This window comes from Hordeum vulgare, chromosome 5H (assembly GCF_904849725.1).
Source record: "Hordeum vulgare subsp. vulgare chromosome 5H, MorexV3_pseudomolecules_assembly, whole genome shotgun sequence".
NCBI classification, from domain to species: Eukaryota; Viridiplantae; Streptophyta; class Magnoliopsida; order Poales; family Poaceae; genus Hordeum; species Hordeum vulgare.
Window position 1 is genome coordinate 581,725,441 of NC_058522.1, and position 27,019 is coordinate 581,752,459.

General features: G+C 42.0%; 4 protein-coding genes across 5 annotated transcripts; 1 reads left to right on the forward strand and 3 right to left on the reverse strand.

Moving 5' to 3' along the window:
* Positions 1 to 284: 284 nt before the first annotated feature.
* On the forward strand, positions 285 to 1,917 carry LOC123395165 (stearoyl-[acyl-carrier-protein] 9-desaturase 5, chloroplastic-like). The gene is made up of 3 exons (XM_045090105.1): positions 285 to 392; positions 471 to 978; positions 1,250 to 1,917. The coding sequence occupies exons 1-3, from the start codon at positions 286 to 288 to the stop codon at positions 1,808 to 1,810; spliced, it is 1,176 nt and encodes a 391-aa protein (XP_044946040.1). The 5' UTR covers position 285; the 3' UTR covers positions 1,811 to 1,917.
* Positions 1,918 to 9,461: 7,544 nt separating this feature from the next.
* Positions 9,462 to 10,612, reverse strand: LOC123395166 (uncharacterized protein At5g65660). Its single transcript, XM_045090106.1, has 3 exons — positions 10,552 to 10,612; positions 9,922 to 10,442; positions 9,462 to 9,787 (listed from the first exon to the last, which is right to left on the reverse strand). The coding sequence occupies exons 2-3, from the start codon at positions 10,192 to 10,194 to the stop codon at positions 9,626 to 9,628; spliced, it is 435 nt and encodes a 144-aa protein (XP_044946041.1). The 5' UTR covers positions 10,195 to 10,442; positions 10,552 to 10,612; the 3' UTR covers positions 9,462 to 9,625.
* Positions 10,613 to 15,253: 4,641 nt separating this feature from the next.
* LOC123395167 (putative pentatricopeptide repeat-containing protein At1g03510) lies at positions 15,254 to 18,030 on the reverse strand. 2 transcript variants are annotated; one of them, XR_006609675.1, is made up of 3 exons: positions 16,706 to 18,030; positions 16,466 to 16,564; positions 15,254 to 16,154 (listed from the first exon to the last, which is right to left on the reverse strand). XR_006609675.1 is itself a non-coding variant. In XM_045090107.1 (2 exons), exons 1-2 carry the CDS (start codon positions 18,013 to 18,015, stop codon positions 16,552 to 16,554), a joined length of 1,323 nt encoding a protein of 440 aa, XP_044946042.1. In that variant the 5' UTR covers positions 18,016 to 18,030; the 3' UTR covers positions 16,000 to 16,551. The 2 variants fall into 2 exon arrangements, 1 of the variants encoding a protein (XP_044946042.1); XM_045090107.1 differs by having other exon boundaries at positions 16,000 to 16,564.
* A 711-nt stretch (positions 18,031 to 18,741) lies between these two features.
* On the reverse strand, positions 18,742 to 23,058 carry LOC123395168 (derlin-2.1). The gene is made up of 6 exons (XM_045090108.1): positions 22,752 to 23,058; positions 22,523 to 22,622; positions 21,545 to 21,759; positions 21,307 to 21,390; positions 20,201 to 20,254; positions 18,742 to 19,149 (listed from the first exon to the last, which is right to left on the reverse strand). Exons 1-6 carry the CDS (start codon positions 22,848 to 22,850, stop codon positions 18,943 to 18,945), a joined length of 759 nt encoding a protein of 252 aa, XP_044946043.1. The 5' UTR covers positions 22,851 to 23,058; the 3' UTR covers positions 18,742 to 18,942.
* Between the last annotated feature and the right edge of the window lie 3,961 nt (positions 23,059 to 27,019).

Genomic DNA, 27,019 nt, shown 5'->3' on the forward strand with positions numbered 1-27,019 from the left:
AATTAATTATTTGGTCCACAATTACACAAATTATGTGTTGACGTGAAACTATGATAAGTGGCTTGTTAACGAATTTGCAGAAAAGGAGAAGTACTAACGTTTTTCTCAGCAAGACTTGTACGCCCGCTTGGATCAAATGGCTTCTGATCATGCATTCTTGATGCAGGATCGCATACGATAAGCATGGATATGTTGTTGCGTACTGAGGTGACTATTTGTAGCTTCCGAAGCACGAACCACACTATTTCAGTTTGCAAGCATCCCAGTAATCGAAAACGTCCAACTATGCACCTGACGGCACCCCTGCCTTCCTGCCGCGCCTTCCAAGCACCTTTGTGGTGTTCTTGCCTGAGGAGCAAAATCACGGTGATGGCCACGGCTTCCAAGGCCAAGTGAGTTCTGAACCAAGGAAGATTCTTATGCCTATCTTTTCCTTTAATTGACATTTACATTGTCTTGGATATTACAAGGGATGGAGTTCCCGGAATGGCCTTCAGTCCTCGCAAGGCGCCTCATAGAGACCGAGTCGCTCACACATTGCCACCTGAAAAGAGAGAGATTTTTGATTCGCTTAACAGTTGGGCAGAGGACAACCTCCTGGTGCTCTTGAAACCGGTTGAAAGATCCTGGCAGCCACAGGACTACCTGCCAGACCCATCCTTGGATAGATTCTATGATGAAGTCAAGGAGCTGAGGGAGCGAGCCGAGGAGATCCCGGACGACTACTTGGTATGTCTGGTTGGAGACATGGTCACTGAGGAAGCACTCCCTACCTATCAGAAAATGCTCAATATCCTTGATGGCGGTGTCCGCGACGAGACCGGTAGCAGCCCAACCAGCTGGGCCATCTGGACGAGGGCATGGACGGCGGAGGAGAATCGACACGGTGATCTCATGAACAAGTATATTTATCTCACCGGTAGGGTTGATATGAGGCAGGTGGAGAAGACCATACAGTATTTGGTTGGTGCTGGAATGGTATGCACTTGTTTGAGACTGTCAACCTTCTTTGTCAGAGCTTCCATTTTTCTCGATTGATTGTTTTATTTCTCACAAAAACAAAATGGAGGGAACACAAATTTTGTCATTTTCAAAATGGTATATACTTCGTTCATCACATGCCGTTTTTTGGGAGGGCTAAATTTTCACAAATAGTTGTAACCTTCAGCAGCATACACATCTTTTGGCTATATAGTTAAGAGTACGCCAGTTTGTTGTAACTACCATGTGTTGTTCTTACTTGTTGTAGGATCCAAGAACCGAGGCCAACCCCTATGAGTTTTTCATTTACACGTCATTCCAAGAGAGGGCAACCTTCATATCTCACGGCAACACAGCAAGGCACGCCAGGAAGTACGGGGACCAAAAGCTGGCCCAGATATGCGGCACCATCGCCGCCGACGAAAGGCGACACGAGCTGGCCTATACCAAGATAGTCGAGAAGCTCTTCGAGGTCGATCCGGACTACACGATCCAGGCCTTCGCCAGCATCATGAAGAAGAAGATCACCATGCCTGCCCACCTGATGTATGATGGGGAGGAGGACAACCTGTTTGAGCACTTCAGCGCGGTGGCACAGCGGCTGGGCGTCTACACCGCCGTGGACTACGCCGACATCCTCGAGTTCCTCATCCAGCGGTGGAACGTCGCCGGCCTCATTGGGTTGTCCGGCGAAGGGCGGCGCGCTCAGGATTACCTATGCTCCCTAGGACCAAGGTTTAGGAAACTGGTTGAGCGAGGTCAGGGGAGCGGGAAGCAGTTGCCGGTTGTTCCATTCAGCTGGATTTATGGCAGGCAAGTGCAGCTTTGAGTTAGATTTCAAGACTCTTTTTTTTTTCTACTTCTCTTCAAAATCTGTAATAAACATTGAGTAGTGTAAACACATCTACACTGCATATGCCAAATAAGCTTAAAATGACATAATTGTACGAACACATCTTTATATGTATTCTTTTTAGGGAAAATCTATGTTACGACGCCGCACAGCAGCCTTCCCGTGCGGCGGGATCATGGACGCTATATTCTTACTTAGTATCTATCCCGCTACAGTGTTGCACAGTGTTGCAACACTATTTCGCTACAGGAGAGCTATATGTCTACATCCGCGCACATATTACAAGCATGGTACAGATCTATAGGCTACAGTTGGCATGCATGCTACAGTGCTACAGATTTTTTGCTATGAAAGGGAGCCCACGCAACATTATTATGTTTTTCCTAAAACAAGAAGGAAATAATAGTGGAATTTGCTGAAGGTACATCAACCAGTGGTAGTGATTACTTTTTCTGCAGAAGCCTATAGTGATTTGATTTTGCAATTAGTACACGTACGTCTTCTATTTACAAGACAATGTTTGTCTCAAGACCAGACCAAGTCACCATTTATCTGAGAATGCATAGAGAGTAAGTATGAAGGATGAGATGTGGGTGTTTATTCTGCCTCCTCCTCCTGGCCTCCTCTCTCTGGAACCTTCCTCCTTATTTAGCAATATAGCTGAGATTCTAGATCGAAAGCTGTTTGGTGTGTTGCCGCCGTGCCTAGAACGTTACAGTTTAACTGTATGCTATCTATTAAAAAAATCAGTTGGGGATAAACAACACGACAAGTTTCATGGCAACTTAAGGCAATTAACCATGTAGGCAAGCACAACAAATAATTTGGCAATTGGACACAGTTTTTTTGGCAAGCTATATAAACAAAAATGGACACTCGGAGCGACAACTAGAGTGTGAAATAATTGGCAACCTATATGAAATAAAAATTATAACTTGGCACAGTTAAAACTGACAGCTAGAGTGTGAAAATTTTGGCATGCTATATGAAATAAAAATAAAAACTCGACAGGGTTAAAACTGACAACTAGAGTGTAAAAATATTGGCAATCTATATGAAACAAAACTGACAACTCATCATAATTAAAACTGACAACTAGAGTGTAAAAAAATTGACAAGCCATACGCAATAAAAATGACAACTCGGCAAAATTAAAACTAACAATTATAGTGTAAAAAAATTGGCAATCTATATGAAACAAATGACAACTACGCACAATTAAATCTGACAATAAAGTGTAAAAAAATGGTTAGCTATTTGAAATAAAAATGGCAACTTGATACAATTAAAACTGACAACTAGAGTGTGCAAAAGGTTTGCACACTATATGAAATAAAAATGAGAACTTAACTGACAACTAGAACAAATTAACTTGACAATTGGATATAAATAACATGTCAAGTTATAAATATAGGTGTAAATAACAGCATTAGTTGAATATATAAATATAATTTCCAATTTTTTGTGATTAGGCAAACAGTAACAAAAATCGGCATTAGAGGGTATTTTATGTAAATTGCATGCATATGCATAGTCCTAGCCATTGTGAGAGAAGGTGAATGTGGCAAGAGGAAAGTAGGTGGCACGTTTCTTCTAAATAAGAGTTGAAAATGACGTCCACACTCATGACATGAAGCGCATGGAACTTTTCTGTCTCATGCACGTGCCTCGTCGGGCCCAGTAAGTCTTTTTGGGCTTTGAAACACAGGCTTTTGTGCTTTATCACATAAGGGCGCCCACACGAACTTAATTTTAACCACTGAATCCACGATTAGAGGAGTGGTTAGCGTGGCCGCTGCACGGAAAGCCTTGCATGCGGCGCCGTTATGTCCTTCTTTTTATTTTGGTCTCCTTGAGCTTTCCTTGGATAGTTTTCGGCAGCAGCCATCAATGTTGCATTCACCGTTCTCTTCGTTGGTGAAGATGGAGTAGGGCAGGCAGCCAGACACCTCAACGCTTCTTGATTTTTTCGATAAAAAATATATTAATATCGCGAAGATACTAGTTACATCCAGCTTCTGCATCAACAAGATATCAAAAGACATCAAGAATGCACACAACTAAGAACAAAATAAAAAAGAGGAAAAATATAAAAAACAAAAACTGTTGCAATGATGAAACACTCGCAACAACAACACTCTAACCACCACCAAACGCAACATCTGGACCACATAAGAGGTTCTCCAAAAGCGACGCCTCCAAGAAGGAAACAATACATAAGCATTGTCGTCGCCTGATCAAGGATCTTGAGTTTTCACCCTGGAAAAAGTATGAGATCCCAAAAAACAATACCTTCAGCAAGGCCATTGCCAAGTATAACCAATAAAGACCAGACCTTGGGCTTTCACCCTGGAAATCACAACTCGATAGTCGAAAAGTACCACCAAAAATATTGTACACTTGTGTTGCTGCGCCCACTTGCCAAGGTTGTCATTGCAAATCCTCAACACCCGACACACAAAAAACATGTGTGGCCATTCTTCATCGCAAGCAAAGACTCTTCTCCGCCATTACAAGCCTCCAATAGCTATCACCATGACTTTCTTCACCACTATCAATACCATGGAAATCTATACTTAGACATGTCCTATTACATCGACAAGGCAACGAAGCTTCGTGCAACGTCCTCTAAAACTTCTCTCGCCAAAGATGAGGGCGCACCTGACCGAATCAATTTCAATCTAGATATCCAGTGACGCCGTGCGTCAAAAGCTGAGATCTTTGAGGGGAATACCGGAACCATCAGTATTCAGATCGAGGGACCAACATGAAGCAGAACGACATTTTGGAGCTAGAAGAACAGCAGGGCCGACCATCTCTATTCCAGCCAAGCAAGCCCACCGGCCATCCACCGGATAAACGGACTCTGGCCAGCATGCTCACCGACCAGTTGCTGCTGCACCACCATCACGAACTCAAGATGTATGCTGCCCGGATCTTGCAGGTCCACAGCGTCGTGCGCCAGATCTGGAGACAAATTAGTTTGCCCAAACGTGAAAATCCCATGTGATGCCGATCGATATCTTCTCAAACAATATGAATGCAATCCTGTATATTCACAAAGCTTAGCGGTAAGAAAGGACATATGTAGAAGGGGATTGGATGATTTGCCCCACATTACAAAAGGTTGGATGATTTGCTCTGGGATTGTTTCAATGACTAGTGACCAACCCGACAGTCTAGGGAGGTGGCAAGTTATCAAATGAAGAAGTAAAGACCCAATTTCTCGTAGAAGACAATTATCGTGGTTATTAAATAAAGGCAAGACTATTCTCGTGTATGCATTGACAGCAGGTGAACTTGAGAATGCTTTGCGATGAACCTTTACATCCATGATTCATATCCATGCCAAAACATTGACTTAACTAAACTTGCGTGGAATACTAATATTGTTTTCTCAACGACCATGTACCTTATCACAATGATGCACATGGACCTCGCCTGGCCTAGAATGGCTACCAGAAACGATGCCCCTCTCTGTTGCTCCTCCTCCTGTCACCGAGAGATGGAGGAGATGCGCCCGAGAGAGAAGGCGGGGGTCGGAGGCCGGTGATGGGGTTCAAGGGAATGGGTGTGTGAGAGGTCGCGGGGAGGAAGAACACTCGCGGCTGAGGCAGCAAATGGAAGAAAAGGTCAAAAATTGCAAATGGTGCACGGGCACCAAATCATTTTCTACAATATAAAAAATCTGAAATTTTTTGTAGACACACAGAAACATCTATGTTATGTATCTGTAAAATTTCAAATCATTTTACTTTCACACGTGGCATACAAAAAAATGACAAATATGTATTTATAACTGGGCTTCTTTTTTGTGTTATTGGACCAAATTTTTTTTATTATTGTACAGCTTATAAATTACATTTTTTCAAAACTAAATTTCACTGATTCGTAATGAATACATAGAAGTTTCCACAAAATTATTTTTGAATTTTTTTGAAACTTTAAATATGCTTTTTGAGTTTTTTTCAAAAAATGCCCGGGCACACAAACTTCGCTCTCAGAAAAGGTGGTTGTTTTATAGGCTGGTGGCTACTCTTTTGAACCCGGCGCATTTACTATTTCTGTTTTATTTTGTTCTCTTTTTCTACTTTTTGTGAAAGCAAGAACTTGAACATCTTTTCAACGTGAAAAATGGATATAGATATCCGTCTGTATTTTGAAATACATGAACTTTATTCTATTTACTACTCTCTCCAATGCATATTAATTGTTGTTGATTTTCTTAGATCGGCGACAATTAATATGAATCAGAGGGGGTATTATTTTCTTTGGAATGCAAATTTAGCTGCTATGTGTAAAAAGCCTTCCCATAATACTTATCGAGAAAAGGTTTCAAACTTCTTCTTATGTAACATACAATTCCGTATATAAACAAAATATATTTGTTTACCAAGGGAGTACATTGTTTTGTTGTAGTAAAATTTTATCATTTTTTTCAAATTCATTTTCCATTATTCAGTCATCAAATGAATTTCTGATTATTTGTTGAACATATTGCAAATTCAAACTACAGGTATAATAGAAATGTCTAAAATTTGGAATAAAAATATATTTAAGTTCTTGAGTACCCTGTAGATGTTCTCCCAGAAATGCATAATAACTTGAACATTTAGTTTGGAAAATTCAAATCTTGCATGCATTTATTAATTTGTTTTAAAATATTTAAAATAAAAACTCTGATAATATGAATTTTGTGCATGATGTCATTATATGACCTCAAGAGTTTGTGTTTGAAGTTTCAAACAATTTCACAAAAGTTCGACAATACATTGCTCTGCAACTGGAGCATCTCTTATTATTCAAAGGGAAACTACGATGATTGAATTCAACATTGAAGTTTATTCAACATTTGAACTTGAAATTATTATTGTACTCCATCCGTTTCTAAATATAAGTCTTTTAAGAGATTTCATTAGGAGTCTATATATGGAGCAAAATGAATGAATCTACACTCTAAAATATGTCTAAATACATGTGTACATAGTCTACTAGTGGAATCTCTAAAAAGACTTATATTTAGGAACGGAGGGAGTATTAAAACAATAGTCATTATTGTACAACATCCGTCTTTGGACTGAAATCCTACATATAGGCCATATTGCAACGCGAGGGCCATCTATTACCCGTTCTTCTGCCTCGCTTTTAAGGAAGCGTTTGAGGAAGGTTCTTTTTTTTAAGGAAGGTTCTATGGGCCGGTTTAGAACAGTTTTATCCTCTTGTGTGCTTTTTTTACACATTTTTCTATCTTTTATTTTTTGTTTTCTTTTGTTTCTTTCTCCAGTTTCACTAATTTTCTGATTTTTTTTTCTTGTTTCTTTTACTTTCTTTTATTTATGTAGATAAATTTCTAATTTATTCAATATATTTGTTAGATTTTTCTTATGCATGTGTAAAAAAATTTATACACTTTGAACATTTTTAAAATACATGATGTGTCTTGTTTTAAACACATGCCTTTGAGCATTTTTTTAATACATGTCAGCCACTTTTTGAATAAACGTCAAACATTGGTTAATGATACTAAACTTTTTATATACTATACAATTTTTTTTTACATTATACTACATAATTTTAAAAAAAAATCATGAAAATATTTTTGAAACACGTGGACGTTTTAAAGCGACGCTTTCGCCCACGCACTAAGCAAAACAGAGAACTCGTGAATGTTACTCCTTCCGTTCCAAATAAGTGTCTTGAGCTTAGTATAACTTTGTATTAGAGCTATTACAAAGTTAAGATAGTTATTTCGGGACGGAGGGAGTATGTTTATAGCGAGACTAGCAATCGTCTTGCCTGAAGCATTCTTGAATCGTGCACGCCAATGGGCCGGCCTGATACACGGTCACTCTTTCATTCTGTCGTCGGTCTATTCCCTGATGTGTTTGTTAGGTTTTCTCTTCTTCTTTTTTCTTTTTTCATTTTTCTCCAGTTTTCTTTTTTTTCTTTGTTATACATTGTTTTTTTTCTTCGACTTCTTTCATGGTTTTCTGCGGTTTTTATTTTCTTTCATTCTTTGTGTTCAGCAGTTTTCTATTGTTTTCTCTGGTTCTTTATCGGCATTCACTGTTTTCCATTCTTTGCAGTTGTTTTTTCGGGTTTTTTTTTCTTTATTTTTTGGCTTTCATTCTACATTTTTCCTGTACTTCAAGTTTTTTTAATACATGATCAATATTTTTTATACAGATTTTAAACATTTTTCATAGGCGTAAACGAAAAAATGGATGCATGGTTCGAGGGATAAATCAGTTTAGTGGACACATGGTTCGAAGGATCCTTGACCTGCAGCAGATTACTGGACGCGTGGTTCGGGGGATAAATCAGTTTAAAAAATAGATCTATGAGAAAAGCACAAATAAACCCAGCCTATCTTCGGAAAAATCTAAGAAAAAATCTTTAATTACGACAAATGACGCACATGCACTGGCTTATTTGTCACCGCTAGAGAAGATGAAAATGACCTTTGCGGGAAGTAGCTCTTAACTAATAATTTCGATCAACCAAACATGTACGCCCTTTGTTGTATCTGTGCGTAAGGATGGACGAGATTATGTCATGGCCGGACTTAATTAATCCTGCACGCGTCATAATCCCCAGCCGGTATGAATGTTAGGTCCATGTCCCCATCAAATGCCATCGTGCATACTCCCTTCGATCTTAAAGATATAAAAAAAAAGAGACTGCAATATAGACTACATACAAAGTGAAATGAACAAATCTACATTCTAAACTACTCCTTATGTACCAAAACAATTGTATAGAAAAAATATATTTATAAGCATCCACCTGTAGTTTATATTAAAATCTCTAAAAAGACATATTTAGAAACGGGGTAGTGTGTGTCACCGTCACTGTAGTTTTGTTCTTCAGTGGCCATGACGACGTACGTACTGCGTACGGTGGGGCACCAAAGGACAGAAAGAACAGACGCTATTTGGTTGAGCAGCAACCCAATTTTGTCTCCTTTATTTTTCAAAAAACCTCGTAGAAAGAAGAGACGCTAACAAATTCCTTAATAATTTCAAAAGGTGGTTTTCCTGAAATGACCCCCCTTCCCCCTCCCTTAGGTCTTGTTTTGTTAAGGGGGATTGGGGAGGTTTCGAGAGGGAGGGATTTCAGGGGAATGGGTGAATCCTTTTGTTCCACCCATTCCTCTCAAATCTCTGGGGTTTTGCTTTCACTAGTCCCCCGAGGAGGGTTTTGAAACATATGGATAGGAAGGGATTGAAGGGGAACGGAGGGGATTGCGCTAAGCAAACCCCTCCTACCAAATGGGCGCCCGAGGATCTGTGGGGTTTCTGCCCCCCCCCCCCCCCCCCCCGGGGGGGGATTTTCCTCTCAAACCCTTCCCAATCCCCCTTAACCAAATGAGGCCTTAAGGGCTTGTTCGGTTAATCCTATCGAGGAGGGGATTGAAGGGGATTGGGGTGGAATTTGACTTGTAGGGGATTTAATCCCTCCAAATCCTCTCCAAACCCCTTTAATTTTGAAGAAACCGAACAAGGCCTAACAGAAAGATCCCAAATTTCATACTAGCATTCAACAAGTTCAATGACAAGGAAAACAAATATTCAGCCAGTTTCTCGGCACCAAAATCGCCTTTTCCGGACTATTCGGGTTGCGTATCTGCACAAGAAAGGTTTTCTTTTCCTCTTTTCTGAAAAACTGTCAAAATGCATTCTTGAACACAATCAATCCATCAACCTTAAGTTGCTTGCGTATATACAATCTATCTATCAATCATAAGTCGCTAGCACCTAACTACGATTTCATATACAGATACTGACGGTCTCACGAAACTGAACATCTGACTTGCACCTCGACCTCGCCCGTCTCTGCTGCTGCCGCTGCAGGTAAACACGCCTCATGCGGGGAGGGCCTCGCGTAGAACTTCGCGATGTTATCCCCGGGCATGATCACGGGCAACCCGCACTCTTTTCCAGCTTTCTCGCTCTGCAAACAACAAACAAGCCAAGGCGCCATCAATCATCAGCTCAAGTTTGCAAGAGAGAGATGATTCATCCTCCAGAACGGTGTCAAAACCTCAAAATAAGTTCTACAACAGAGACATCAGTTGCTGCTGCTACCTTGTGCTCGGACGCTGCCTTGCTCGGCGCCGATCCGATGGAGATGACGGTGTGCGGGCCTTCCTGGAGCATCCCAGGATGCCGAGACCAGAGGAGGGAGCGGAGCCTGTCCCAGTGGTAGCAGCAGGAGAAGATGCCGCTGAGGGAGAAGATGACGAGGAGCAGGAGCGCCGTGCCGAGGGGGAACCCCAGCGTCGGCCGTGAGGAATGCGCCATCGGGATCGTCATGGATGCAGGAGCAGGCGTGAGACCTTGTGGCATATTCATACGCATCAGGTGGCCTTCTGGTAGGTGCTTCGGTCAGTCACTCCTGCCTGCTAGTCGGTTAAGAGCCCAGGCTTGCAAGCTAAGGAAGGAGACTGGCTACTTATACCTGAATGATGTCGTACGAAATGGACTGACTTGCACGGCCAGCCATCCGTCCGTCCGTGGTACTGGATGATGATGGTGCTATATATGGTCCACATGCATCTGTTCGTGGCCGCTACCCGCTAGTGCTCGATGCTGACCTCACCGCCTGTCTTCTCCAATAAAAAAGAAGCTGCTTAAATCACCTAAATATATGGCTTTAGAAGGTGGGACGAAAGGTGGCGAATATAAAATGGGATAGAAATTATAGGTATGTCTCACCACAAGCAAATGTTTGTTAGGTAAAGTATGATGAACTGATGCACAGGTAATGAAGTGCCTGAGCTTCTGAATGAGAAAGATAGCAGGTTGGTGATGCAACACCGCATATATATGTTATTCTTTGAACAAAACCAACAGTAAAGAATGATTGTAATTGAGTTGGGGGTGGAGGGACCCAGAAATTTAGGTCATATTAACAGTGGACATGAAACAGGTGAGATGAACATGCAGCACTTTCTCTCAGTGTGCATCATCATTTGCCTTTTGAAAAGTAATAATATGCTTTTCCATAGATAAAGTGCCAATATAGCTTGAGTATCCTTGACGAAATCCACAGATTTGTACGGACAGTACAGATGCAAAGTTATCAACGAAAATATGGCTGTTAGTATAAAAAAAAAAGTTGTGACTGCTAGCTATATAGGCTTGCCAAGCCTGGAAGCTATGCATGAAAGCAGCTGAAAGACACAGTCTACCACTAGTCAATTACTAGGTGTCATTAGCCAGCTTTTCTATCTTCAAAGACAGCCATGGGTCATGCTTTTCACAGTGTTCAGTAACTTCAGAACTCTATGAAAGGAGCTTAGTGCAGGAAGCAAAAGAGGAGTAATCTTGCCTAACAAACAGATCAGCATGAAGCAATTTTCTCTCAGTGGTACCATTTCCTAACCAGGAAGATATACTTATAAGAATGTCTATATTATCTTATATATAAGCAGCCAATGTGTGGTAATATATATGTTTCCTACCTAGCCTCAACTGATGACGAAAGATGAGTTGCATGACAGCATGAGCTCTCTGGATTACCTGTTTTCCACTTGGAGGCTCCCACCTGCAAAGGTAACAATGGATACCCTTTTATGCCCGCACTTCCTCCTGTCGGCCAAATTTCATGCAGTGTCTGTGTGCTCCCATCCTGGGATGAATGTTATTCCTTCAATGGTTCACAGACTGGTATGGACTCAGGAAACGCACACACTCTTCAGATATTTGTAGAAGCAGATCAAGGAATTTGGTACAGAAAAAGTAGTGATGGAAACAAATAAATTTAGTGGTCAAAACAAGCATACTGCAATGAGAGGGCCGTGAAGCACTGTCCAGTGGTTGAAATTGGTCGTGGATAGTGCCATCAGGACGCATGTATGATTTGACAGATTTCAGGTCAATTTGTGGAGGTAAAATGTAAGAATTGCATGTGCTGAAGCTAAATATCTTCAGAATTGCATGTGTTGAAGCTAAACATCTTTAGCTAGTGCAGAACGCAAACACCATGTGTTGGAGAAATTAGGTTGATAGAATCACTTAAACATCAGCCAATAAGCCATCTGTAACGAGACCTAGCATGCATCACTAACAACAGTGATGCCTGCTTGGCCAGCTACAACATAGCTTTTTTTTTTGAACCGGGCTTCTCCCCTTTCCATTAAATGCATAACGGAAATACACAGATTTGTTCCAAGACCAGAGAGAAGAAGGGAAAGAGAGAGAAGCGAGCTCAGAGCAATGCTAGGAAACCCACCGCCTTGCGCCTGTCATCAGGAACACAAGGCTATGGGGCGAAAACCTAGCATCACCCAAAACCTCGCCGCGACTCTAAGGAGGATAGAGCAACATCCAGTACCGCGATTAGTTCGACCAAAACATGAACCAGAAAGGTGCTAGAACTACGACATGCCACACAAGGCCGAATTAGGGGTAAACACCTCATCACCAGAATTATCATACTCCGAGCGCATCACCATTCGTCCCAGTTGTCGTCCCCCTCATCCTGCTTGCTGGTATCTGGCATTGGAGGCCCACAGAGCAGCAACATCTGCGAAGCATTTGCTTTCAGCATCTCAGCACCTTTTTTCATCACCTCAGCCATCTCCGGCTTCTGCAACCCTGTCCAGTATAATATAAAAGCACAAGCTGTGAACACGATTTCAAACGGATTATTAATCCATTTCTTTTCAAATGTAGCACGATTGCGTGCAAGCCATATTGCCTAGCATATAGCAGCCATTCCAATAGTATATACATCAGGACAAGAAGGTAAGAAAGAGTTGATCCAAGCATAATATTGCCACATGGAATTAGGGACATCTTCAGTACCCAGCATCGAACCCACTGTCCTCCAAACAACTCTAGCAACAGGACAAAGAAACATAATATGTTGAGCAGATTCCTTCTGATCACAGAAAGAACATGTAGGATCCCCTTGCCAGTTTCTTTTTTTGAGATTGTCTCTCGTTAAGATAGCATCCTGGCACATCTGCCACATAAAGATTTGAATTTTCAAAGGCATCCTAGATTTCCAAATCCATCTATGATTAGACCCAACCAAGTTTCTTTCTAACCAACGATACATAGACTTGGTAGTATATTCATGAGTACTATCTAGTTTCCAGAATATTTCATCACTTTTCTCCTTGTCCAACTTACTTACAACATAATTTTTGAGCTCATCCCACCTCATTTGCATATCACTATTAAACCTTCTACGAAAGGAATTGCAAGGGTTCATCGATTCAATTTTATCCACGGTATTATTTTGCTCAATGCAAATCTCAAAAAGATCAGGAAACTTATCTTTCATACTAAAATTGTCACCCAGATCATCAGACCAAAGATTGGCAACATCACCCTTATTCATCCTGATTCCCCTCCCAGCTATATAATTTTCTCTAACTTTCAAAAGAGCTTTCCAACAGGGGGAATCATTTGCTTTCTGCTTAATCATCATAGCAGGTGATTTTTTGAGATATTTAGCTCTCACTATGTCTTGCCATAGCCCCTCTTTTTTCTCTAATTTCCACCACCACTTAGTCAACAAACTAATATTTTGTTTTCTCAGATCTTTAACACCAAGACCTCCTTTATTTTTTGATCTACAGATTTTCCCCCATTTTACCATATGATAACCTTTTTTGTTACCATTACGATGCCAGAAAAATTTCCTTCTGGGCTTATCCCATCTCTCCAGGGTAGATTTATTAATCAAAAACATAGACATATAATAAGAAGGGATATGTGAGAGTACAGCATTAACTTTGATCAATCTACCCCCACTGGACAGTGTTTCACTGATCCATGATTCACCATGACTAACAAATTTATCATCCACAAACATCCAGTCACAGCTTTTGAGACCAGCATAGCTAACAGGAACTCCCAAGTATTTAATAGGAAAACTACCAATCTCACAGTTGAACATCTCAGAGTATTTCCTCACAGTATTATCATCAGCCCCTACTGAGAAGATTTCACTTTTTAAGAAGTTAATCTTCAAACCCGACATGATCTCAAAGAGATATAACAGGAGTTTAATGTTCAGCACTTCCCTAGGGTTATCTTCAAAGCAAAGAATAGTATCATCTGCATATTGCAAAATAGCAACCCCATGTTCAACCAGATCACATGCCAGCCCTTTAAAAAGACCATTTTCCTGCGCATTAAGGACCATCTTGGTCAGGCAATCAGCTGCTAGGTTAAACAAAAAAGGGGAGAGGGGATCCCCCTGCCTCACACCTTTAGCACTTTGAAAATATTCCCCCACTTCATCATTCAGTTTCACACTAACAGTTCCTCCTACCAAAATGCTTTTAATCCAGCCCACCCATTTGGGATTAAAGTTTCTCTTAACATGACATTCAAGCAGGAAGTCCCAGTTGACTTTATCATAGGCTTTTTCAAAATCGAGCTTAAGCACTATCCCAGGTTTCTTACGACTATAAGAATAGTGTAGAATTTCATGGAGAGACATAATACCATCCATAATATCTCTACCTTTAATAAAAGCATTTTGGTTTCTGCTAAACAGCATATCAACAAAAGGTTCAAGCCTGATGGTAAGCACTTTGGTGATTAGTTTATAAGTGCATCTGAGCAAACAAATCGGCCTAAACTGCTGAATCTTATCAGCCCCAACCACTTTGGGCAGTAAAGTAATAATCCCATAGTTGAGTCTTTCCACATCTATTTCATCTTTATAAAACCAATCAAAAAGCATTTTCACATCATCCTTAACTATACCCCAGCAGCTTTGAAAGAATTCAATTGGAATATTATCAGGGCCTGGAGCTTTATTATGTTTCATAGAAAATAAAGCATTCCTGATCTCCAGCTCTGAGCTACAACATAGCTATTTGAGAGGGACCCATCAGGTAGGATGTTAGGTAAGTGTCCTTCCAAGTTACTACAGAACAAAGGAAAAGTATCATGCACACAAATCATGTTTCAGCAAAGCGGGTAGTGGATATATTGTCTGGTAGCCTTTAGCTGGATTCCAAATGCCAAAAGACATATTGGGTCGTACATTTTCCATATAAGATAATTAAAGTTGTAGATATTATTTCATATTTAAAGTAAAAACATGGTATTATGGTTATTATCCTTTCTAATTTCATGCTTGTAACAGCTAGCTTAGTTTGAATATATAAGAACAAAATAGTACTCCCTCCGTCCCAAAATAACTGTCTCAAGCTTAGTACAACTTTGTATTAGAGCTAGTACAAAGTTGAGACACTTATTTTGGGACGGAGGGAGTAGGTTTCTGTAGATTTTCCATACGAAACTCGTGTTAAACTTCCATGCTGCCACCAATATATTGAACAGCAAAGTGCAGCAAACTGATTGACACCAAATGCAATAAGACGTTAGAATGTATGGTAGAACCTTCCTTTACAAATTAGAATATCCTTGCGGCAGATGAACATTTCAATTTTGTTATTAGCATCAGCACAAAACTAGCTGAAGCTAAACAGTACTACAGTCCACGAACTGTTTCAAAGAGATAATAACTTACAAAATATTATAAACTAGGACTTGCTATCTTCAAACAACAAGCTGAACTGACTGACCAAACGAGAAGTACAATGTGGTTGTATTATATATCCCTACAATGATCTATTCTGAAACTAAATATGGTTAAAAGCTAAAGGAAGGATATCAGGGATCTTGCCCGCTGCACCTATTTGACTAGCCTTCTTTATATCAGTTTTCCAATAAGACGTGCCTTTGGTAAAGTAGCACCAATGCTAGCATCATATCCACTAACAGAAAAAGGCTAGTAGAAGTCTCGTTGGAAAGCTAAATATAGTTCCTCGGTCCGTAGAAACTGACATAAGATATATTAGTTTAGCCTCATAATAAAGAATCACAATGGTTCAATGCACCGATGTAATTAACCTCAGTAAAGTTAATATCCACTGACAGCAATGTGGATTGTGACAACAATGTACATAGCAATTTAGAGCCGAGTGGCATTAGATAGTTGCAAATACCTACTGCTTTGCTGAAAATCTTGTAAGAATAAGAAACAGTATATATATAGTTATGTTTCCTCTACAGTCCTTTGAACTGGAATTCCATTGTAAGCTGATGCATAAAATTGTAAAAGAATATAAATTGTTGTAAAATACATCCAATGTCAGATTGAAAAATGATGCATAAAACTGAAGTAGGAAATGTGTAAAGAAGATGGTAATAAGATCAGGCTAGGACTGAACTTTGATAATTGACATGGCTACTAACAGGGTAATGGCTTCTTTCCAGCATTCCCAGCCGGAAATTTGATGTTTATGCAGGATTTACAGTTGCACTAAGCCACGGAAAAGCTTCTGCTGCATTTACAATCAGGCCAGGTTCAAATACAGCACATTCTGATAGATGCTACTCCCTCCGTCCTAAAATTCTTGTCTTACATTTGTTTAGATATGGATGTATCTAGTCAAGTTTTAGTATTTAGATACATTCATTTCTAGACAAAGCTAAGACAAGAATTTTGGGACAGAGGGGGTATTAACTAAAAGTAGTGGTTCAAGTTCAGGTTCAGGTTCAAGTACAATCAGTCCAGATGCTATTAACTAAAAGTAGCGGTGTTCTACTGAATAGACCCTCCAAAAAGAAAGAGATATTGGGATACCCCGCTTACATTTTCATGGACATAGAAATTGTGTATCCAAATAAACTTTGTTCTGAGTGATCAAAACTCCCAAATGCAGCAAATGCGAACCTCCTTCAGACAAGTTCACTGCAGCAAACAAATAAGTCAGTACATTCATGATTTGACTAAGACCAAAACTGTAAAAAAAAAAGGACTAGAAGCTTGGCTGGTACAGACAAGGAAGTGGTTGAAAAATGAATTTATTGGACATGGTCAAGTCTCTGATACCTTGACTTGCGTTGTATCGTCCAACTGCTTCCAGGTGAGCTCTGCAAGCCTCGTTGCTCCATGTCCCTTCTCACCCGCTCTGCCTCCTCATGCATACCCAAGCCCGAATAGATATTTGCAAGCGAAACAAAGTTCCCTGCATTCTTCGGTTCAATCTCAAACAACGCTGTCGCTGCAACTTCTGCCAGCCCTACCTCCCCGTATTTCCTGCAAGCAGCAAGGAGAGCACCCCAGGCCTTTGCGGTAACTCTAACCGGCATCATCCGTATAACATCATAGGCCTGATGCAACCTCCCTGCCCGTCCCAAGACATCAACCAAGCACGAATAATGATCTCCGCATGCTTCCACTCCATATGTTTTGGTTAACACATCAAAATACTTCAAAGCGTCATCTGCACGACCAGCATGGCCACACGCCTTCAACACGCCGAGGAACATGATGCCATCAGGCCGGACCTTATCCAGCTCCATACGCCTGAAAAGCGACATCGCAACGTCTCCATGGCCATGGAACGCATACGCCGATACCATGGAGCTCCAAACAACCACGTCGCGCCCTTCCACCAGGTCAAAAACCCTCTGCGCTCCGACCAAAGAGCCGCACTGACCGTACGCCTCGATGAGGGAGCTCCCGAGGTGGCAGCTCGTGAACATGCCATGCCGCACCGCGAAGCCATGCACCTCCCTGATTGAGCTCAGCGCGCCCAGCGCCGTGCACACCGGGACGAGCGCCAGCAGAGTGATGAGCGAGGGCTTGACGCCCATCCCTTGCATCCGCCGGTAGAGCTCGACGGCACGGGCCGGACATTCCCCGGACTCTACCACTGCCGCGATCACCGAGTTGAAGCACGAGTCGGTGGGCGCGACGTCCATGTCCCCGAGCGCCCGTGCGGCCGCGGAGACGTCCCCTGAACGGACGTAGGCGGAGATCATGGCGCTCCAGACGACGGCGGTGCGGCCGGGCAATTCATCGAACAGGCGGCGCGCGGCCTCGGGGGAGGAGCCGGCGCATGCACCGTAGGAGGTGACGAGCGCGGAGGCGACGAAGGGGTTGCTGAGGAGGCCGCTGCACTTGCGCGCGAGCGCGTGGATGGGCGCGACGGAGGAGGAGGAGGGGAGGCGGAGCGCGGCGGCGGACTTGAGCGCGAGAGGGAGGGCGTAGGCGAAGGACGGGTCGGCGAGCGGCGGGAGCGCCGGGTCGGAGGCCATGCGCGCGAAGAAGGCGAGCGCTTCGCGGTGGCGGCCGGCGTTGACGTGCGCGGTGAGGGCCTTGGTCAGCGTCGCCAGCCGCTGGTGGCGGGAGTCCATCGCTTCGCTCCGTTGGGATTTCGGGTTATGGCACAAGGCCCCAAGCTTTTACGAATTTTGGTTTGAACCACCGACTTTAGGAGGCCGCTTTGATTCAAATGATTTTCAAAGATTCTAATCATTCTCTTTTTTTTTCAAACCCATTCTTACGATGGTTGTTTGATTCGTAAAATTGCATGTTTAAGTCCTATATTATTAATCTCATATCAAGATTTGTGTGAGTATTTTCCTTTTTTATTTTTTATTTTATACTTGATTTAAACATTTAGATGTGCAATAACTATGTCACATCTATCTAGATGTGCCCCAGACACATCCAAAAAAACCATCAATTCAAATCTCATATGAACATTTTTCTTAGTTTTCATAGGAAAAAAGTTCACCAACTCCAACCTCATATGAAGGATCTTACGCACAATCAAACTTGCATAGAAGTATTGAAGATGAAATGTCACTCCATTCCTTTGTTTTTTTTCTCTTCCCGCGTTTGAAAACAATCATCCAATCAAATCAAAGAAGCCCTTAGTATCTCTCCTTCGGCTTTACTAGTAGAAGCAACGTTTAGATATTTGTTATATGTTCTTTCTCCTATTATGTTTCTACATTTCGCAATACCTCATGCTTCATATTTCATCAGCATTTTGAGTTGGAACTCAATGGGCAGCTCTTGTTGAAGGCTTCAGGATGTTTTTTCGCCTAATTAACGAAATGTCACGCGACGCAAGATGAGAGAGACAAGTACGTCGATTCAAAGTTAACCAACAACCAAACGGGCCTCACAAGCCCAGCTACATACACTTTTGGTTAGCAGCGCATTGGCATCAAACCCAACCCCCTAAACTGAGAATTATACTGTGTATATATTTTGCACATATCATCACGGACACGGGTGTACAAAATTATATCCAACAAACTGCATGTCGGTCATCACTGGAACTGGGGGTCTGCTGCTAAACCCCCACCCCCAAACCTTGCAGCCGCGCCGACACCGGCGTTGGGTGGCCGCGCCGCCACGACCACGTTGTCATCAGCGAACAGCGCCTTGATGAAGGATGGGGTCTTCAGGGGGCGCCGGCCGGTCATCCGAGGGTACACGTCTTCAAGGAAGTAATACACATGACCAGCAATCATACCCTGAAAGAAACATGGTTTAGCAGTTATGAGCTATAGTCACTGATCCACAAGGGGGGAAATAATACCTGCAGATTTATAATTTGATTATTTTGTCCAACAATAAAGAACGAAAAATAACAATCAGGATTATTGAAACAAAAGGTGTCTATGTCAATACAGATGTGATCCATTTTATTTTCAAAATTTTGAACATTGAACAATTTGTAATGAAGCTGACAGAAACATGTTGACAGACAGCACAATGACAGTCACTCCACTTTCTTGGCGTCAATACAATCTGCTAGATCGACCAGAATCAACAGTCGCATAAAATCCCGAGCACAACCTCTAATAAAATGGTTTTTAGGTGTGGCACTAGCGACACACATATAAACAGTACAAGACTAATGGACTCATTCTGCTAAGCAGGGATAAAATGCTATCGGTTTCTGTAGACTTGAACCATGTTAAAACTTCCTAAAGTGTCCACTATCATCCAGTAGCTGGTTAAAAGTAAAACCATCACCAGATTTTGGATAGGCATGGGATAAAAGAAGGCAGGTACGTCTACGGGAAACCAAAATCAAGTATGGCAGCCTTTAGGCAGAGCGGCTAAAGAGAAATATTGAGTGGTTACCGCTTCACACATGATAGGTTCTCAGAGAGCAGAGAAAGATCTGCAGCTTATAGACCATGAGCACAGAAACATCTACTGGCAAATATAGCAACTGGCTAGGGAAATGCTGTTGGCATGCTACTTGCCCATTTCGTAAGTACTCATTGTCGCAAAGTAAGACATGCAATGTAATCAATGAAATCCTTTGCCTAGAGAAAGTGTCTCAAAAACATCCGATCGCAGGCTGGTAGCTCGCAGAAAATGGTACAAATAAACAACATTCCTACAAATCCACACAAAGAACTAAGCACTAACAGTTAATCACTTAATCCTAAATATTGTTCAGTCAGTTAGCAAACCATGGCTTACATGACCAGAAAAAATGTTTAAATCATAAACACTACAAAGATCACTACTGCAACCGTTACTCTGAAACATCAGTTGAGGAAAACATACCAAAAGATCAACCCATGTACTGCTCCCCACCAGAATAGAGAAGCCCAGAAGGACCTGCAAATTACAAGAAACGATTCATGCCGCTGTTTTTCATCTCTGTTACAATAATACAAGCATGAATAAAATTTCACTAATTATGTCATGGTATGAGATGACCAAGTAAGGATCACAGGAAAACACAATAAGAGCAAGTTGTGCCAGTTTCTTCAGCTTGTCATGTTTTCTCACAATGATATGCCATCCTGTGTGATAGGAGGTTAGCCAGGTGTCTTCTTATTGTAGTCGTGCATATTACACACCAGCTTACAGGGTGCCCCAGTGATTGCCAGGTTTTGCCTGGTTTGAGTTGGAGGAATCTTTTTAACTTCAACTATTTGTCCAATTCTCTTTAATTGGAAGCAAATTATTCCTATTCCACAGGCAAATGGAACATTCAAGATACTTCCATTTCCAGAATATAACTTGCTAGTTTTTACATTTTCTATGCTCGTTAATTTACATTTTCTAGGCAGATTTATCACAAGCTATCTCACATACACATTCCAGCGTTTATTTACTCATAAATGATCTATCCAGGATTTATTCCATGACGACTAAATGGATTAAAATGTAACGTCATTCACTTTATCTTGCGCCTCGCCCAATCTAGAACAAAACGATTCCATAGTAAAAGAAAGATCCAGCCCTTTCCAATGAAACTCATGTGTACTCCCAGTGCACTAGGCCCTTCTTTGAGACAAAACCTGAAGTTACTTATATATGCTGTGAAACCAAGGAGGCAAAGGAACTAGGTTTAGTAAATGGAAATGAAACAGCCCGAATCGATACATGTGCCTGCCAGATAGAGATTCACGTCATTACAATAAGTTATGCATTTCCCCTATACACAGATTTTGAGGTCTTGTGCAACAATACTAGGGCATGAAAAAATTATCAGTTTTTTATATGCGTAAGATCAAAGTCGTTGAAATAAGTCATGCTTTCTCCCTATATGCAGATCTTGGATCTGGTGAATCAATACTCAGGCATGAAAATTTATCAACTTGCATGCCTACACTGGTCAAGTAATTTTAGAGGAGTATCAATTGGACAGATGCAACGCTTACCCAAGGTAAGTAGGCAGCAGTGAAGGTGAACAGACCCAAGAAGCTCATGTGAATGAAGGGATTGTGCTTGCTCCAGACATAAACCTGCAATGCCATTTCAGGGGTATCACTAATGTTCCGGCTCAGGCACCCAAAAAGTACAAATCTTAAAGACAAGACTTCTCTACTATGTGTCCTAGCATTGGTAACATTTTATATAAAATAGTAAATGCTTGAAGCCTTTAAATTAATCTCATACCATCATAAACGTCAATGAATTGCTGAGGAACAGAATCCTGGCAAACGTCTCAGAAATGTAAGGTATTGTCCCACCAATCAGAACGATGCTAGTTAGGACAGTAGCACCAAACAAGAGCATGTAGAAAAAATCAGCTGTTCTTCCTCTGAATGAGTTCTCCTCGAGAAGTTTGCAGTAGCGTGCAAGAAAGAACATGTGGAACAGGAAATCCAAATCTGGAAACAAGAGTAACCAGGTTCAGCAATAAGAGCGAAGGGCTTCAGCTATACGTAAAATTTACCCTGTGATGGTACAATAAACAGTAGAGTAAAGTAAAGGGCTTCCGATGAGCATGCGAATCAAACACGTGAAACAAGCTAGGAAACATGTATGCACTTGCGTTTAGCATGAGCACAGACAAATTAGTAGCGTATCCGAGATAACGACTCTACATGTCGGATACTCAACGGCAAGGCAACCTAGATTCTGCTCATTCATGGCAACATATTATATTGGACAAATCATCAGTTACCCATTCTCCGTTACCACGCACAATATTAACTTTACAAATCTGCGCATATTGTTTCGTGCTGACTTTGATACGGCAACGCAATACGACAAACAAGCAGGCCGTGTCCGTTTCCAATGCAACAAATTGCCATATGCGCATCGCCACAAAACACAAGGGAGGCAGTAGCTCGGCATCATGTAAAGTGAACAAGCCTTCGCCGATTGGTCCCACGTACACAAAACCCTAACATATATTCTAGCATATCTCCCTAACCGACTCGGCAAACCATACTCTGGGAGCACATGAATTGGATTCCCCTGGTGCGGCTTCTATCCTAAAATGGCAAATGGAGTGGCATGTGCGCAACGAATCTCCGCAGCCTCGGGCAAACCGAGCCCCGCGCCATGCCGGCCTAGCGAATTTCGACAACGCGTTGCAACTTGGACCAGGGATAGGAGGCGAGCATCGTCGTTGGTTCATGGACATACCCATCTTGCGGAAGTAGAGGAAGTTGGTGACGAGACGCCAGATCTCGTAGTGCTGCACCACCAGCTTGGGGTTCAGGTACAGATGGTACGGCGAGATGATCTGCAACCAACCAATCAATCACTAGGTCATCGAATCGACTCGACTGGGCAGAAGAAGCAGCAGCAGATCGCGGCCCCCCGGGGACGGACCACGGTGGGCGGGCGCATGGGGGAAGGAAGAGAGGGGTACCTCGAGGGTGCAGCCGACGGTGGTGAGGACGGCGGCGGTGAGGTAGGAGCGCGTGATGATGGGCATCTGCCGGTACCACTCCTCCACCGCCTGCGCCATCCCTGCGGACTCCTCCCCTACCACACGCGGAAACCCTAGCTCCCGGCCGCGCGACCGCCGGTCACTCTACCGCTCGCCTCTCCCTGGGCTGGGCTGGGGTAGACGGATCGCCGGCGGAATCGAGGAGGGCGACGGGGATGGGGGAGGAGGGTGGAGAGGGACTGCGGCGTGGTCTCGATCTCTGCCTCTTTTTTTTTTCTTCTCTGCTGCTTCGGAGTGGATGAGGAGGCTGGGTCGGTCGTGTGGCTGGCATGTGGGGGCCCGCGGGAGGGACCCAGGGGCGGGGCCGGCGCGTCGGTGGCGGTGACGTGGTGCGCGCCAATGGGAATGTGCCACGTCGGAGGAACACGTCGGAGCATGGTGGTGGGCGTCGCCCGCCGCCTGCCGGACTGGACTTCCACGCCACGCCCGCCGCCACTTGTACTATCCGTTATGAATCAATTAATTACTTTACCTACTAATAAAGCAAATAGTGCTTCTTCCGTACGTTATCCAAATTATCTTTAAAGTTGATTAAAATTAACCACCAATGCCACCTATAAGTCATGAAAAACGTTTCAAACAGGAAAATCTTCGGACTGGGCCGGCCCATGTAGGCACCTCTTATATTACGCTCCGGACGTTGAAAAAAGATGCAGCACACCTGTTTGGGCCGACCCATGCATGGGCGCCTGTTTTTAGTTCAGTTTTTATTTTTATTTTCAGTTCCATTTTGTTTTTCTACTTTAAATAATTTAGAACTTCAAACAACTTTTCTCAATTTTAAGAAACTGAGAATTTCGACATAAAATATTAAAAAAACATTTTTTTTAGAATTCAAAATTTACTCAGGAGTTTTGAAAAATGTTTGCATATAAAAAATGTTTAAACTTTGAGAAAATGTCCATAGAATAAAAAAGTCAAAGATTTTAAACAAAAGTCCGTGTAAAAATTTTAAAAATAGTTTGTGTCTCTGTTTTTAGTCTCATTTTTTATTTTCTTTTTTCTGTTTCATTTTTTAGTTTAAATAATTTAGAACTTTGAAAAACTTTTGCAATGTATAAAACTGGAAATTTTGAAATAAAAGTTTGAAGAAAATATAAAATGTTTGTGAATTCAAAAAATGCTCAGGATTTTTGTAAAAATATTCGCATATTCAAAAAAATGTTCATAATTTTGAGAACAATGTTGGTGAAAACAATAAAAGTCCATGATTTTAAAAAAAAGTTTGTGTGTTATTTTTTGAGTTCAATTGAAAAAAAAAATTGCTAATTTTAAAAATGTTCATGCGAAATGTCCTAAAATTTTAAAGACATAATATGATCAGCATCATTGGAGATTATAATAGTTTTTCTCCCGTTGCAACGCACGGGTCTTTTTGCTAGTGTTAATTAATGGGTTAATCCCTGCTTATGTCGGTTCCACTTTTGACAACCCCTCCTTTGTAACCGTCTTTGTACTAGGGTATATATACCCAGAGATTCATCAATGAAAGCAACTGTTTTATCATTTGCTCTTCCTCTCTTAACACGTTATCACGCACTCTGCTCGCGATTAGAGGAATAGGCCACAGCGAAAGAATGACCGTGGATGCATGTATCGCAACTAATCGCCGCTGAAGAACTCACGCCGCCCCGGCTAGACGCATGGCCTGCAGCCTGCACGGGCAGGCGGCAACCTCGCCGCCGACAGCGCGATCACCAGCAGCAGCACCCTTCTACTCGTCGTCGGCGGCAGCAACGCCAGATGATTGAAGCATCAACCGGAACGAAGAAAGGCAGAGAAAGCCTCGATCAAAAATGAATCATCCAATCATACAAACGGAAGAAAAGGTACCATGTCTTTTTCTAATTTCTTGAACTGAAACTAGCAGCCATGCCACTGCCTCTTGGTTTGTCGCCATCTCTGCAGCGGCAACAACCTCGTCGAGGAAGCGCGCAGAAGCATCAGTCCTTTGGGCGCGGAAGCCACAGCCACCACACGCCGCTCCTTCGAGCGGCCCTCGGCCCGGCTCCCTGCAGCGCAGCCGTGCCCCGCGCTCAAGTCCGAGCAACGACCGCAGTCGACGTTGCTCTAGCGCACAGCACTGCGCGCACCTGGAGGCCATGACCCGAACGACGACATCGCCTTCCGGCGCGGCCACCTACTCCACACAACGACGTCGATCCAACAGCCACGGACGCAGCCATCTAGCCCCCCAGCGCGCGCGGACCTTGAGCGGCTGTGGTGTCTGTTGCGGCGACGCCCTCAGGCGTGGCAAACGACGGCGCTAATGTAATCAGCGCACGGTGCTGCCTATCATGGCATTGAAAAATTTCCCACTGAAATGTGCAGCAACACGGGAGATTGATCTGGAAAGGAGACCTTATCCATTCACATTTTTTTAGTACTAGTCCATAGAATTTTTGAGAATTAAGTACTGGACTTTGACATCTGCACCATAGCCCTTATAGGCTATAAAGTTATCTGACATACACAATTAGATCCTTTAAATTTGTGTTCTAACCTTCACGTTATGCACATCATGTGCAATACATATTTTCAGCAGTAAATATGTGCACATCAGACCCTTAGTTCATTCTAATTACATACCACACAAGTATACACCCTTTTGAAATGGGTAAAAATTGTCATTTGAAGATCTTATGTCTTCATATATTTGTGTAAGTATGTAAATTAACTTTTCAAGATATACATATATTACCCCGGTAATGTTGTTGAAAAGAATGTTTTGCTTACATTTCAGATCATATTCCTTCGGAATTTAAGACATCTTCTGTCTCTACTCCCTAGCATTACATGCAATTTGTGACAACAACTACGATTTTGCAATAGAAATATATTTTCTTGCAAATCTTAATGAAGTTCTAACAAGAATTATGAAGTGCCATACTTAATATGACTAGCCCAAATTTTATTTGTGAATCACAAGGTATTGGTGGCATCTACTGCACCATTTGCAGATTATCCATCATTACTGTGAGGTCTACGTCTTGTCAAATTTACAAGATGGTTACCTTCAAAGCGCTCTTCCAAATATTAATATTTGGCGTGAGTACCTCAAGAAATCATAAGGTATTGGCATCTACTGCAAATTTTGCAGACTATCCATTATTACTACAAGGTCTACATCATGTCATTCTGACATATGATTATCTTCAAAGTTATTTTCTTAAATATAGCATAACATAAGGTAATAGAATTATGAACATCTACTGACAGAAGTCAGACTATGTTTTCTATTACTGCGAGATCTACACCATATTGGTGATTATCTTCAAAGTGTTATTCTATATCAATTGAGGTCTACACATACAAGAAATCAACCAAACAAGAATTTGCTCCTCCGAAACATTTATTGTTGTTGTTCACTAAAATATTTTACTCTCATAGTAAATATTGTTCTTGCACACTTTGCTTGAATATGTAATAGCAAAGTACGTAAATATTTGCATATACGTATGATTACCTTCTACTACATTCGTAAAATGCATGGCAATGAAGCCTGCGTCACTATTTCTAATTATAGTGTCATCCATCCATCAAGATGGATGCCATAATTTATAACGAGTGTCTCAAACACTATTGCAAGATCCACATCACATCGTGGTTGTTATTTTCATAGTTAAAGTAGTAAGCACATGGTGTTCCATCTCATACAATAAACTAAGACAACTCCTATGGCTCCTGCCGGTTGTCATACTCATCGACATGCAAGTCGTGAAACCTATTACAATAACATGATCATCTCATACATCATACATGCAACACCACAACTTTGGTCATATCACATCACATGTCAAACCCTGCAAAAAAAAGTTAGACGTCCTCTAATTGTTGTTGCAAGTTTTACGTGGCTGATTTGGGTTTCTAGCAATAACGTCTTCTTACCTACGTGACAGCCACAACGATGATATGCCAAAGCTATTTACCCTTCATAAGGACCCTTTTCATCAAATCAAATCCGACTAGAGTAGGAGAGACAGACATCCGCTAGCCACCTTTATGCACGGTGTGCATGTCTGTCGGTGGAACCAGTCTCACGTAAGCGTACGTGTAAAGTCGGTTCGAGCCGCTTCATCCCACAATACCGCCGGAAAAGAATAAGACTAGTAGCGGCAAACAAATTGACAAATCATCGCCCACAACTTTTGTGTTCTACTCGTGCATAGGATCTACGCATAGAAAAC

Bases quoted from the DNA above. Each gene is read 5' to 3' on its own strand.
- LOC123395165 (XM_045090105.1), top strand. From the start codon at position 286: ATGCACCTGACGGCACCCCTGCCTTCCTGCCGCGCCTTCCAAGCACCT. The intron at 393-470 runs GTGAGTTCTGAA...GGATATTACAAG, and splicing joins GCCACGGCTTCCAAGGCCAA to GGATGGAGTTCCCGGAATGG. The intron at 979-1,249 runs GTATGCACTTGT...TACTTGTTGTAG, and splicing joins ATTTGGTTGGTGCTGGAATG to GATCCAAGAACCGAGGCCAA.
- LOC123395166 (XM_045090106.1), bottom strand. From the start codon at position 10,194: ATGCGTATGAATATGCCACAAGGTCTCACGCCTGCTCCTGCATCCATG. The intron at 9,788-9,921 runs GTAGCAGCAGCA...TGTTGTTTGCAG, and splicing joins AGGCAGCGTCCGAGCACAAG to AGCGAGAAAGCTGGAAAAGA.
- LOC123395167 (XM_045090107.1), bottom strand. From the start codon at position 18,015: ATGGACTCCCGCCACCAGCGGCTGGCGACGCTGACCAAGGCCCTCACC.
- LOC123395168 (XM_045090108.1), bottom strand. From the start codon at position 22,850: ATGGCGCAGGCGGTGGAGGAGTGGTACCGGCAGATGCCCATCATCACG. The intron at 21,760-22,522 runs GTATGTCCATGA...TCTTGTTTCCAG, and splicing joins CCTCTACTTCCGCAAGATGG to ATTTGGATTTCCTGTTCCAC. The intron at 19,150-20,200 runs GTATGTTTTCCT...TGTTTCTTTCAG, and splicing joins GTACATGGGTTGATCTTTTG to GGTATGATTGCTGGTCATGT.